The following is a 15,043-nucleotide window of genomic DNA, read 5'->3' as shown; positions in this document are numbered from 1 at the left end:
TCCTATGACGCTCAGTGTTGCGTCTTGGTGGAATGAGTCTCTGGCTGAATGTACTCCTGTGCCCAACCAGTCCATTATGTAGTGGATGGGAGACATTGTCCAAGATGGCATGCAAGTTGGACAGCATCCTCTTTTCAGACACCACCGTCAGAGAGTCCAGTTCCATCCCCACAACATCACTGGCCTTACGAATGAGTTTGTTGATCCTGTTGGTGTCTGCAACCCTCAGTCTGCTGCCCCAGCACACAACAGCAAACATGATAGCATTGGCCATCACAGACTTGTAGAACATCCTCAGTATAGTTCGACAGATGTTAAAGGACCTCAGTCTCCTCAGAAAATAGAGACGGCTCTGACCCTTCTTGTAGACAGCCTCAGTGTTCTTTGACCAGTCCAGTTTATTGTCAATTCGTATCCCCAGGTGTTTGTAATCCTCCACCATGTCCACACTGACCCCCTGGATGGAAACAAGGGTCACCGGTGCCTTAGCCCTCCTCAGGTCTACCACCAGCTCCTTAGTCTTTTTCACATTAAGCTGAAGATAATTCTGTTCACACCATGCGACAAAGTTTCGTACCGTAGCCCTATAGATTTAAGTTTAATTTTGTTATTTAGAGTAACATACTTTAAATTTGTCTTAATCTAGTAACACATCAGCAATGAGCTAGCTAACTAAGCTTTGTTATTTTGAATTGTTTCAAAATGAAATATTACGTAGTAACAATGAGTATAATTTTGGAATAAATCTAAAATGTTATCTTGCATTTTCTTTCCACATGCTGCTTGACCTGCTGAGAGTTTCTGGCATATTCTATTAATGTTTCAGATTTACATCTTCTGCAGTTTCAGGGTTTGCATAATTTTCAGGATTTTTCTGTATTCACAACACATTTAATTTGGAAATATACGCAAGTTAATGATTTCACAGAAAGCAAAAACAGATAATTTTCATGTTTTTATGCTAATAGCAATAAATCACAGTGATCCTCTCTCCTTTGTGTACCATTAATTATAGTCTATGTGTAATGTACAATAAAACAGCAAATATTGGAAATAAGGGCTATCAAAATATGAAAAGAACAAAGCTACTTAATATTGGAAGCAAAATTTTTGAGTAAAATTGTTTTCCGCTTAAAATGTTACTCACTGTCCACTTTTCAGATATTGACTGGTCTGTATTTTTTTAGTTCTTATTTCAGATACTTGGTAATTAAAATCTTTCGCTTCAGTGTTCTGAATTAGGTTACTTGCTGTAAGTATTAATACTCTGTTTGGTACCTTTTAGAAATTTCCTTCCTTTTGCCCACACAGATCGTAATGAATGTCATGATATCCCTAATGTTTGTAGTCACGGTCAGTGCATTGACACAGCTGGAAGTTACCATTGTATCTGCCGGAATGGCTTCAAAGCAACTCCGGATAACACTATGTGCATGGGTAAGTAAACTGTTGATAGAATGCGAGCACATAGCAAAAACCTGCAAGCATTCAGTGAATATTTTTTCTTCTATTAAAATCTAATTAATTATATTTAATTCACATGTAAAATCAATTAGATAAATGGGTTTAAATCTGCCACATTTCAGTTTATGTTTTATCCAGTTTTCTGATTGGATTTCTACTGACCAGTTAATTATCCTAGTTACTGAGTAGTTCATGCATTTCTTAATTTTTGCATTCCTGGTGGAACTATCTGTCTGTATTAAATGATGAAGGGTCCAGTATAAGTTTTGTTTCTCACTGAACAGATCGAATGTCTGAGTATTTTTAGATTTTTAGAGATACTGCACAGAACAGGCCACGCCACCCGGAAACCCACCCATTTAACCCTAACCTAATCATAGGATGATTTAAATGACCAATGAACCTACTAACCAGTATGTCTTTGGACTGTGGGAAGAGACCAGAGTACCCGGAGGAAACCCACGTAGTCATGGAGAGAACATACAAACTCATTGCCTGTGGTGCAGGAATTGAATTTAGGCATCTGATGCCTCAAGCTGTAATAGCGTAGCGGTTGGCATTCTTATGGGCGACCTTAATATTTACATCTAAACCAGGAAAAGTCTTTTCAACTCTTTCTACACAATTTTTTATTGCCTACTGCAATAGTATTTAAAATAGGAATACCACGCAAGTCATCACTTGGCCACTCTGATTTCCTACCTCCACATGTATTGTGTCAGAGAAAAGATTTCACCTGACCGTGTTTTACCTTAGTTACTTTTGTTAGGAAGATGCATAAAGAAAATACTACGAACCTCTGATAGAAATATATCTTTAATTGGCCACATTTCTTTCGATTTCATTATTATCTATTTGAAGCTACAGATGTGTAATTTCCTATCCCCTTTGGTAAGCTCAACAGGATTCTCAAAATGGTCCAGCCATTTTCACATTAGTTAAATGAAGTTGGTCTTCAAAATAAGGGAGTCTTCAGTTTTCTAATAGTGCACACCCAACTAATCATCAATTAGATATGGAGCTATAGAGTACCGCTGCACAGAATCAAGCCTTTCAGCCCATCTAGCCTGGTCATTTACCTGTACCTGGACCATAACCTTCCATACCTCTCTCATCTATATAGCTATCCAAACTTCTCTTAAATAATAGATTTGAACCAACATCTACCATTTCTGATGGCAGCTCATTCCACGCTCACACCACTCTCTGAGTGATGAAGTACCCCCTAAGATTCCCTTTCACCCTAAATCTATGACCTCTAGTTCTAGTCTTATCAAACATGAAGGGAAAAACCTCCATGTATTCACTTTTTCTATATCCTTCATAACTATGTAAACCTCTACAAGATCTTCCCTCATTCTCTTGTGCTTCAGTGAATAAGTCCTAACTATTCAACCATTCCCTATAACTCAGGTCCCCATGTCCAGCAACATGCTTGTAAATTTTCTCTACACTCTTTCAAACTTATTGGTATCTCTCCTATAGTAGGTAACCAGAACTGCATACTATCCTCCAAATTCAGCTTCACCAACCTCTTATACAACTTCGACATTATATCCCAACTTCTATACTTGGTGCCCTGATTTATTTGAAGGTCAATATTGCCAAGATCTCTATTTCCAGTCCTATCTACCCATGATCCTGTGTGTTCCCAGGTCCTTTTGTTTCACCACACACCTCAGTGGTCTAACATTCACTGTGTAAGTCTTACCCTGGTTTGTCCTTCCAAAGCGCAACACCTCATACTTGTCTGCCTTAAATTCCATCTGCCATATTTCATCTCATTTTCCCAGCTGGTCCAGATCACTTTGCAACCTTGGATAGCCTTCTTCACTGTCCATACATTCCCACTCTTGGTGTCATTCACAAATTTGTTGATCCAGTTGACAACACTATTATCCAGATGTTGATATAGATGACAGACAACAAAAGACCCAGCACCGATCCTTGCAGCACACCACCAGTCATAGGCCTCCAGTCAAAGAGACACCATCTACCACCATTCTCTGGATTCTTATACAAAGCCAATGTTGAATTCAATTGACTACTTTATCCTGACTGCCAAGTGACGTAATCTTCAGGACCATCTTCCCATCAGAGACTTTGTCAAAGGCCTTGGCGAAGTCCATATATACAAAATCCACAACCTTCTCATCAAAAAACTCTATAGTATTGGTTAGACATGACCTGCCATGTAGGCCCTATCTATCCAAATAATTCAGTAACATATCCCTTAGAATATCTTCCAATAATTTACCCATCACTGGCTTATAAATTCTCAGCTTATTCTTAGAGCTTTTCTTAAACAACAGGAAACATTAGCTATCCTCCCTTCCTCTGGCACCTCATCCATGGTTAAGTATGGCTTGAGTATCTCTGCCAGGGCCCTGCAATTTCTGAACTAGCCTCCCACAAGGCTCAAGGTGCCCTTGTCAGGCTTTGGGACTAATCCACCCTAATTCACCTTAAGACAGCAATCACCTGCTTTTCAGTAAACCAGATACAGTTCTTGAATTTAAGATCTCCCCCATCTATTTCAACTCCAATCATAGATGACCACGCTGATCTTCAAGAGAATGAATTTTGTCCCTTGCTACTCTTTTGCCCTTAGAATAACTATAGAAGCTCTTTCTCTTATCTGCTAGAGCAACATCGTATCCTTGTTTAGCCCTCCTGATTTCTCTCTCATGAGGAAATCTATTCCTTGTTGGAGTTTTTAATATCTTAAAGAAAGAATTTCCGACTGAAAGGAGATTTGGAGGCATGTTGCCCCACTTCCTCATCTTCTCATTTGCATTAACCCCAGTTACATGAAAATATCTCAGGTTCCATTTTCACAGTGATGAATCTCAGTTGCAGCTTTCTACTTTTTTTTTGACCCACACTATCTCTGATTTTAATACTGCCTGTCCAGTGTGTTTCTTCATCCCATTTTGCAGCATTTATCAACGTGACTTCATCCAAAGCTCTGATGCCTGTATCCTAGTTGCACTGTTCTTGTTATTTATCTGTTCTTTGATACACATTAGCTTCTGAACTCACAGTGCCTCAATTTTTAAAATACTCACCCTTTTGAGTCCCTCAGAGTATTCATTGAACTGTACACCTGCTCTTTCTGCAGTCCTCTGAGATCTCCACCCTCCTGTACCTCGAGTCTTAAGTGCATCTCTTATTTTAACCGTTCTACTATAGACAGTTCTTTTCTCAGCAGTTTAAGCAAGAAGCTCAGGAATTCAGCTTTACTTCCCCATTGTCTTTCTTGAGATTTAAATAATTGCTAACTAATAGTATTGACCAAACTATGAGTTAACTGTTTAATATTCCCCTATGTCAACTTTTGTTTGATAATTTTCCTGTGAAAGATGATTTGTAAATACAAGTTGCTGGTGTAGGAAGTCATCTGGTAGTCCTGAGATCAGTCATTCTTTATCATATTCTGTTTAGTACTAGTCACACTACCCTACTATAAGATGCATTTCTGAAATATCTCTTTTTTGGAGGAGAAAATAAAAAAGGAAATCTGGTTCATTATTGTTATTGCCAATTAAGTTCACAGAGAAAATTATGATTCAGTGTTGTGTAGTAGATAAAATTTTTAACTTTTGAGAATTACAGTGTGGTTGTAAGCAGAGTACAGTTTTCTACTCTATAAATGCATGATTGCATTTTTCCACTAATTAATCGATGGTTGATGTTGATGTAACAGCATAGGGATTCATACACATTGCTGAATTTCTGATCATTGCTATAGAGGAGATTCTAGAAAAGGAGGAAAAGTCACTGACTCTTAAATACCTTCACCATGATAAGGATTGGTATTTGTGGAGGGATAAGAGCATTGTTATTGTAAGTAACACAGTTCAGGAAAAATATTTATTTTTAGAGTAAAGATATTTAAAACAATGAAGACATACATTTGTATAGAATAATTCACATCTTCTGGATGTCACATTATGTTTTACCTTTTGATTTGACATCACGATTGTTATAAGAACCACCTCTTGTAACAATGATCAGTCAGGCACAGAAAGATCTGTATTTACCGACAAGAACCTTTAAACTAACAAGTACGTGAATTCATACACTAAGTACCTTTTGTGAACACCTACTAAGTATCCCTGACTCTCCTGAATAGTCAAAGAATATCAAAGGAGTCTATGCTGGCCAGGCATTCCTCGTAGTCCTAATTCACTCTGCACATATTCCACACAGAGTTGCTCACGCTTGTATCTGTGATGGTTATTCTTCGAAGTTACCGCTGCCAGTACATACGAGGCATCCACTTTTATATCCATTCTTATCAATTCAAATATTGCATTCCAGTGTCACTGGCCACAGGTCAGGTGTATGACCTTTAACACCTTGTTTTTGGCTTTGCTCCAAGATAGCATTATTTATTGCCTTTTTTCCATCAGGTGACAGTCAATAATTTATGGCTCTCTGTTCTCAATCAGCAACCAGCTCGAATCACTCCAGGCAGGCTTCAAGCCCAACATTCACAAACCTGCATGTTATTTCCAACCAAAGTACCTCTCACTAATGACTTCTTATTTGGAAATGATCTCCAGCCCAGCAGATTACCTGGAGCATAATTGTGTCTTCTTTTGAACAAGCCAAGCACTTCAAGCTCACAAAATGGCAGCCTTCATCCGCAAGCACGTGGCAAGAACAAAGACACTTAGTCTCTCAGTTTCCATTGTCCTCGTTTCATTCAAACTCATTGATTTGTAAACTCTCGTTCTTTCTGGCCAACACAATTTTGATGGAGGAAATATGACAAACACATTAAACTTCCAAATAATAACCAGGTGATTTAGAGTTATTGAATGAGGAAAAATTATTGGCCAGAAAATTGGGGATTATTCTTCAAAATAGGACTATTTTTTATGTCCTGAGAGAGCAGGTATAGACTTGATTTTATTGTTTAGAATGACTTAAGACCTGCACTAAATTAAGCCTATATTTTTATGTTCAGGTCTGGAATAAAACATAAACCCACAATTGTATGACTGGCATGATTGCTATCAACTGTTACTTGCTAACAAACTAGTTACAATGTTAAAATGTCTGCTGATATGAAAGCCGCATGAAATGGCTATGATTTTTAGAATGATTACTTACTTGAATTCTCATTTTTGATAAACAGACTAATAAAATTTCAATTTAATTGTTAAGAAAATACATTTTTTCTCTCAACTGAAACAAAACATTGCTATTTCCTTTTTATTTGCCTAGATATTGATGAATGTGAGCGGCAGCCATGTGGCAATGGGACCTGCAAGAACACAGTTGGTTCATATAACTGCTTGTGCTTCCCAGGATTCATGATTTCACATAATAATGACTGCATTGGTAAGATAACCATAGTGTTCTTTTTGAACTTAGCAAATGTAGAGGTATACAGGAAATGCTTTATAAAAAATATTTTGCTATTCTACAACATATAATTAAATCAATGTATTTCCCTCAAAGTAGTTCCTCTACATTGAAATGAGTAGTACTACTGAACCTGGTTTTAGTGACACTTAGAATAGGTTTCCCAGCATTGAAGGAGTTTGATATATTAAACATCGAGGTATAGATAGACTGACAGGGGTAAGGACAGTTACATGAAAAACTGTCAGCAGTTATACATGGATGTTCAAAGTCAAGGTTAAGCATAAAAACAGGACTTTAAAGAAAACTGTATATGTTTGATTGACATGAAGTGATTTTTTTTAGACAAAATTTGTTTTTCTGTATACATTGTTTTTGTTTGCATTCATTTTATCTTTTTTGTTTATTTGAAACATTGGGGCAAAAATAAAATTAATTTCTACAACTAATGAGTAGTGTTCTCTAGATACGATTTTTTGTTAGTATTGTACAAATTAGTAGATATATTCTTTTGATTTGTCATGGTAAGTTTTGAATTCGTAGTCTACAGGTTGCTAGACCAAGACCATATAAAAAGAATACAAAAATACAATCAAATGTTTAATCTGTTTACAAACAATACATGCTGGCAAACAATAAAACAAATTATCTCAATTCCTTGCAGAAAATCCAAAATAGTACTTACTAAGGCAGGTAGTAGAAAATTAACCTGTAATATCATAAATTACTGAAACTGTGAAAGAGATTATAACTTTGTTCCTTTTTGTTAAACAGATATTGATGAATGCAGTACCTTGAATGGTGCTCTTTGTAGAAACGCTCAGTGTTTCAATACTATTGGAACATTCCAATGCCTGTGCCATGAAGGCTATGAACTTACACCTGATAGAAGAAGTTGTGTTGGTAAGACATTTTAATCAATCAGATAGGAAATTTTTAAAACATTCTGCGTTAACACTTCCAAGCAATAGATTGGGGAAAGGGAGGTGCAGTGAAATCTGGGTGTCCTTTGCAACAATCAATGAATACAGATGATTAAGAAGGCAAACAGTACGTTGGCCTACCTGGTGGGAGGATTCAAGCACAGCAGCAGGGGTATCTCGATGCATTCGTATGGGGACTCAGTGGGAATCAGCTTGAGCATGGTATACAGTTGTCATCTCTTCTTCAGAGGGAGGAGTCCACTAGTCTGATTCCTCGAATGGCAGCCTGACATGAAAAGAGATCAGGTCAAGTAGCCCATACTCCCTAGCTTATGGAATAGTGAGAGGGAATTTCACAGAAACCTAACAGGACTGGACAGGTTAGATACAAAAAGAATGTTCTCAACAGCAATGGGGCTTAGTCCACGGACACCATGTAAGGATGAGTGATAAGCCATTTAGCACAGTTAAGGCCAAATTATTAAATGTTCAAGGAGTTTTTAAATTTCTATATTTATTTAACCCACATTATGTTGTATTTAAGAGTCCCATAGAATAAAAGTAGTTTTGAAAATAATTTATATTTAAATTTAATGGCAGAAAATGTATTTCCAAAAGTTGCCTCATATTGTTGGTGATTTGATACAGATCTTTAAGCTATATGTGAGGAACCATGTAATACTCAGCTCCTCTTAATAGAAATTGCTGTATGGAAATATTCTCCAAACTACTTCCAGGAAGTTATGAAATGTCTCATGGAACTTCGCAAGAAAAGCAGAGATGTTTGTTATGGTGTTATATATAAGGATTTCAGCAATTCACATTTATATCTACAATTTACTATTTTACTAATCTCTCAACAGATGTCAATGAATGCTTGACAGTACCTCGTCCTTGTGCACCAGGCACCTGTCAAAATTTGGATGGTACCTATAGATGTATCTGCCCTCCTGGATACTCATTGATAGACGATAAGTGTATCGGTAAGGAGCCTTAGTTTATTTTGAAGCATGTAAGGGTAAAGAACTAGAATTCCTGTGGCATTGTTCTCAGGGAAGAATAATTAATGAAGAAGCTGAAGGGAACAGATGCATCACCTCCAGAAATGCCCTGTCTGCCATTTTGCTATCAGCAAATAGGGAGGCAATGGGCTCGCATGGAGGCTGAAGTTAAAAATGTGCATTCGATTATTTAAACTTAATTATGGAACTGGGAGGAATAAGAGTCTCCCAAAATCTCAATTTCATACGCTATACACACCTCCCCACCCAGCACACCCTGTCCTCTAATTGCTTTGCCCTCCATCTTAGTTAATTTCTCCTCCCTTCTTTTCCCAATGACTTCATATTCTCCTTGATTTCTCTCCTTTTCCCAGGACCAACTGAGGAATGTTGTTCATCATATAATAGCCAAAGTTGAAATCCTCTGCCAGCAAACTACCTTAAGACATTCAATAGGTACTTAGTGCTTGCACCCTTATGTAGATAAGGTGGAGAGTTTAATATTGGTTGTGATGTGTCACAGTTCCCTGTAGCCTCCTTCTTTCAGTTTTAGACAGCTTTGTACAACATAATTTTTTGTGACTAATTTATGCAGTTTTATATGATAAAAGTGATAAACCCTAGTAGTCCTTGGACTGAGGTACTCCAATTTTTTGAAGATAAACTGCTCATGGTTAAGATTTTAAAACGGTTAGCACTTAAATGTACCATAGAAGGCAAAGTACAAACTCCAGTGCCCCACCTGGAGATGAACCATGAAATGGCTGAGACTTTTAATGTCTACTTTTCCTCTGTATTTACTAAGGAGACTATCATGGGTACCAGAATGAGGATGATAAGTAGAGAGATTTTGCATCATCTGCATGTTATCAGAAAGGAGGTATTTGCAGCCATGAAGTACATTATGGTGAGAAAATCGTTAGTGCCTGACCAAGCTGCACCTCAAAACTTAAAGGAGGCCAAGGAAGAAATCACAGAGGCCCTTTGACTGACTCCCAACTAATCTTCAACTGACCTGAGAAACAACTTGTGCATTTACTGCGGAGTAGTCAATCACCCACACGTCAAGTGTCCATTGCATCTGGGAAAATGGCACCTCCAGGTAGATTCGAAGGGCTTTCTATCTGGTAAGCTCACTCTCTCAGCCTTCCTGCACACCCCGATGGCTCTACCTGCACAAGAAGCTCTAGTAGATTCTAGCGCAGCAGGCAACTTTCTGGACCGGATCCTGTATGTGCAGCTTGGACTCCTTGACATACCTATCTGTTATCCCTTCTGCATTACGGCCATTGACGAATATCTATTGGGGTTTACGATGGCCAGAGTGTGCACACAGCCGGTGCACATGAGCATCAGAGAACAGCACGAGTCCATCCAATTCCTCCTAATCGCAACACCCCTCTCATCTTGGGTTACACCTGGCTCTCCACTCATGACCCTCACTTCGCCTGGTAACCCAGTGCACTGCTCAGTTGACTTCATCCCGTAAATCCACGGAGACAGAGGAAACCCTCAACCTCACCAAACTCTTGCAGGAATACCATAACTTAGCAGTTGCTTTTAGTAAAAGGGAAGCCAACTCACAGAACACACAACTATGAAATCAAGCTCCACCTAGGCACCACCCATCCCTAAGGTCATTTCTTCTCCCTCTCCCCTCCTGAGACCCAAGTCATGCATGACTACGTCGCCAAACACTACAGCACGGTTTCATTCAACCATCCCAGTCCCCAGCCAGTGCAGATTTTTCTTTGCCAAAAAGAAAGATGGGGATCTCCTTCCCTGCATTGACTACTATGGACTCAACAAAATCATCATTAAGAACTGCTACCATCTCCCCTTGATGGATTGTGCATTAGAAACACTCCACGGGGCCCAGATGTTCACTAATCTGTATCTAAGGAGTGCATACAACCTGATCCACATCTACCAAGGAGATGAGTGGAAGATGGCGTTTGTAACACCCACTAGCCACTACAAATACTCGGTGATGCCTTTCGGACTTTCCCAACAGTCCAGCCATTTTCCAAGCCTTCATTAATGAGATCTTCCAAGACATGCTACACAAGTATGTGTTCCTCGACAACATCCTCATTTTCTCCAAGGACCCCCAAGACAGTGACTGTCATGTCCATTCAGTCTTACAGTGTCTCCTCAAAAACCAACTGTACTGCAAGTTAAAAAAAATGCAGTTACACATCCCAGTCATTTCCTTCCTGGGTTACATCCTTTTCACCCCAAGGCATAACCATGGACCCAAAGAAAGTGCGCACTGTCATTGAATGGCCCAACCACCCTCAAATAGCTATAGTACTTCTTGGGCTTCTCCAACTTCAACCATCTTTTCATCTGAAACTACAGCCAATTGCTGTTCCTCTCACCAAGTCACCTACCTCTTGGATAACCTGGTCTGCTGCCGCAGACCATGTTTTAAAGGAGCTCAAGAGATGCTTCACCACTGCTCCCATTCACTGCCATCTAAACCTTTCTGGACCTTTTCTGGTAGAGGTGGATGTATCTGGGGCCATCCTCTCCCAGCAAGGACTAGATGGGAAGATAAACCCTTGTGCCTTATTTTCATGCAAGTTCAACTCTACATAGGGCTGTTATGGAGCAGGAGATGGGGGGCTACTTTCCATCAAATGGACCTTAAAGGAATGGAGACATTGGCCAATGGGAAACACCAAGGCCTTCCTGTTCTAGAATGACCACCAGAACCTTATATCCTTTCAGCAGACCCACCAATTCAACATGTCAGGCTCACTAGGCCCTCTTCCTTGAGTAATTCAACTTCACCATCTCCTATCAGCCCAGTTCCCAGTACCCTAAGGCGGATGCCCTGTCGCAACAGTTCAACTCAGCTGAAACAGAGATCACCCTTCCATTCCATCCAAGATCAGCCCTTCCACTATTCCATCCTCTTAGATCCTCGCACTGATTGTCAGGAACCTTGAAGTCGCCAGGCCCCACAGCACCAGCCTGCTGCAGCCGACACACCTGTCAACTACATGTGCATGCTGGAGGCCATGCACTCTGTAGCACTCCAGTGAGTTCATTCCTCACCCCTTTCTGACCATCCAAGCACATGGTGGACGCTGGATTTTCTGCGATTCCAGTTCTGGTAGCCCACCATGATCACAGATGTACATCAGTTCATCAGTGCCTCCCTTTAATGTTCCCAGGCAAGTTCCTGCAACCAGTGGCCCTCTGGGCTCCTGCAGCTCCTACCGATCCCTTGACACCTGTGGTCCCATACCTCCATGGATTTCATCACAGGTTTGCCACCTTCTGATGGGGCCATGGTGATCGTGACAGTAGTGGACCGGTTGTTCAAGGCAGTCTATTCATTGCCCTCCCCAAACTTGCGTCAAGTGATGAAATGATATACCTGGTTCTGCAACATGTAGTTCACCTCCACGGTTACCCTCAGGACATTGTGTCATACAGGGATCCACAATTTGACTCCTGCTTCTGGCATCCCTCTGTTCCCTCCTTTGCAACTCAGTTTGTCCTCTGGCTATTATCCGCAGACCAACAGTCAGTCAGAGAGAGCCAAACAGCAAGTGGAGAAATTTCTGAAATGCTTCGCCAGCTCTAACCCTTCCACATGGAAGAAGTATCAGCTCTGGACCTAACTGCCCTACAATCTACATACCTCACCTGCCATAGGTATGTCACCCTTTAAAGTGCTTCATGGCTACTAACCCCCATTGATCCCCACAGGGGAACTAGTGGTGGAGCTCCTGTTTGCCAAGGCACTGGTTCACCTCTGCCGGAATGCATGAAGGGCTATCCTAGCTGCCAACTGTGCCTACTGCTGGCGGTGCCCCGCCAGACTACTCCAGCCTGGAGACTGTATCTGACTGTCCACCCGAGATCTGCGCCTGTGCACCAACTCCCCAGTTCATTGGTCCTTTCAAGATCTCTCATTGCATAAATCCAGTCACTTACCTTCTCCAGCTACCATCATCCTTCAGGATCACATCTACTTTCCACATAAGCTGTCTTAAGCCCATTTGCCATGGATTACTCAACCCTGCACCTCCGGAACCTAAGATAATGGAATGTGTCCAGTATACACTGTTCACTGTTCACCCCTTGATGGATTCGTGTTATCGTGAATGGGTTGTGCAGTACCTGGTTCACTGGGAAGGGTACAGAAGGAGAGGTCTTGGGTGTCATCCAATTTCATCTTAGATTCATTGCTCATTGAGGCGTTCCATCTGGATCATCCTGGGCCATCAGGTGCCATCCGTAGGAGGGGGATCCTGTCAGGCCTGCACAAGCAGGCAACATCCAGTCTCCACTCAGCTAACAGGAGTCACCTGACACTCGTTTCCAACGCATCACCTGTAGCCTATTTAAACTTAGCTCGTATCTATAGTCCTTGTTCACCCATCAAGCTAGCCAGCTTTGACCAGTTGCTCCTAGTTTTCAGTTACTTTGTTCCCTTGTTGTGTTCAGTATCTGTTCTCTCTTGTTTTGTGGCCCCTCATGGCACGCTATTTTGCACTTTGTTATTAGTGATCACTCACTGATAAGTTGTCTCCACTGTTCTGCATTTAAGTCAAGCCTCCTCTACATTTCCTGACACAACTGGGACTAGTTGGGAGGATGCTGTACTCAGCATAGACCTGTTGGACTGAAAGGCCTGTTTTTGTGCTGTATTACTGTATAATATCTATGGGGAGCTGAAAACGTATTCAAAAGATTACTCCTATTATTTTATTAACCTTTATAGCTGTTAAGGCATTAGCTTTTAAAAGTCAGCTTTGTGATGGTAGATACAAAAGTTCCAACCACAAACCTTGTAGTAGTGTGAATCATAGTTTGATATTTGTGTTTACCTAACCTTGAGTTTGTTTTCCCCAGAAAGAAAGATGTGAATGATCAGAGACCTGTGAATGCAGAAAAGGCTGTCAATTGATGTGCACTTTTCAGTGTAAAGTGACCGTGTTTGAGAAAGTGACAAAAAATTACTGGAATTTAAAATTGCTTAACCTTATAACATTGAAGCTCAAATAAAACAAAAAAGTCCAACTTTTCATCTAACATGAACAGTTCCACTGGAAAGTCACTAACCTGAAATGCTGGCAACACACACAAGATGATGGAGGAGCTCAGCAGGCCAGGCAGCATTTATGGAAAAGAGTACAGTCAACACTTTGGGCCAAGACCCTACTGTACTCTCTCGTATCTCTAATATTTTCTGTTTCAGCATTAGTGTTTTTTTTGTTTTTTTTTTTTGCTTTTTTAAAAGCCAGTTATATTGTATAGAATCGTTTTATTATGACTGAACTTTGGACAGGTTGTTAACTGTCAGTGACTGGATACATAACACCACAAAAAATTCATCACTGACTTTCACCAAAAATCAAAAATGAAATTTTCCAAGTTGTTTTTCTGAACTCCATTTAAACCTATTCTTCCCTGGATAAATACAGTTATCTTGAATTTCCAGAGTCACACACAATAGTATTGAAGCATTCAGTACAGAATCAGGATCTTTCAGCCCATCTTGTCAATGCCAACAGTACTACTTACCTATGCTAAGCCCACTGACCTGCATTAATTCCATAATCCTCTACACTTTTCCTCCCTAAGTACTTGTCCAAATGCTCCTTAAATATTGTAATTGTATCTGCCTCTACCACCTCCTCCAGCAGTTCATTCCGAATAATTAATCATCTATATGAAAAACCTACCCCTAAGATCTCTTGAATTTCTTCCTTCTCAACTTAAACCCGTGCCCTCTGGTACTAGACTCCCTCTGTCCTAGGAAAGAGGTTTTGACTATCTATCCTATTTATGCCCCTCATAATTTTATAGCCACCCTCCACAGCCTCCTGCATTCTAGTGAGAATAAAGCCTGTCTATCGGATCGCTCTGTGATTTCAGCCCTGTATTCTGGTGGATCTCTTCCTATAATGTGGAAACCAGAGCTGTATGCAAAGCCTCAAATGTAGTCTGACCAGTGTTTTGTACATCTTCAACATAACGTCCCAACTCTTATATTCAATGCCTCAACCTTGGAAGGCAAGCACTACTTTATCCATCTCTACTACCACTTTCAGTGTGCTATGGACTTGCACCCCAATATTCATAAACATTCCTAGGTCCCTGCCATTTATTCTATACATGATACCAGCAAAAAAAATCAGTGTAATATGAACTTGTTATGTACATAACCCACTCTCATGTCTATAACAGTAAATGTATTATTTGAATTTGTTGTCATTAAGTTGAAATGTTCTGCCATAACAGGCATGCTACGCAAGC

At 40.1% G+C, this 15,043-nt stretch overlaps 1 protein-coding gene across 3 annotated transcripts in view; it reads left to right on the top strand.

Moving 5' to 3' along the window:
• The window catches only part of LOC134358560 (fibrillin-1-like), a 462,213-nt gene that overhangs the window by 353,337 nt on the left and 93,833 nt on the right, over positions 1-15,043 (top strand). For all 3 annotated transcript variants that reach the window (XM_063070931.1, XM_063070932.1, XM_063070930.1), the window contains 4 exons: positions 1,312-1,437; positions 6,700-6,816; positions 7,615-7,743; positions 8,627-8,746. In XM_063070931.1, the coding sequence (XP_062927001.1) occupies positions 1,312-1,437; positions 6,700-6,816; positions 7,615-7,743; positions 8,627-8,746 (492 nt within the window). The remainder of the gene's footprint in view (positions 1-1,311; positions 1,438-6,699; positions 6,817-7,614; positions 7,744-8,626; positions 8,747-15,043) is intronic.

This window comes from Mobula hypostoma, chromosome 18, assembly GCF_963921235.1.
Source record: "Mobula hypostoma chromosome 18, sMobHyp1.1, whole genome shotgun sequence".
Lineage (NCBI taxonomy): Eukaryota > Metazoa > Chordata > Chondrichthyes > Myliobatiformes > Myliobatidae > Mobula > Mobula hypostoma.
Note: the sequence above shows the minus strand (reverse complement) of the source record. Positions and strands in the feature narration are given on the sequence as shown.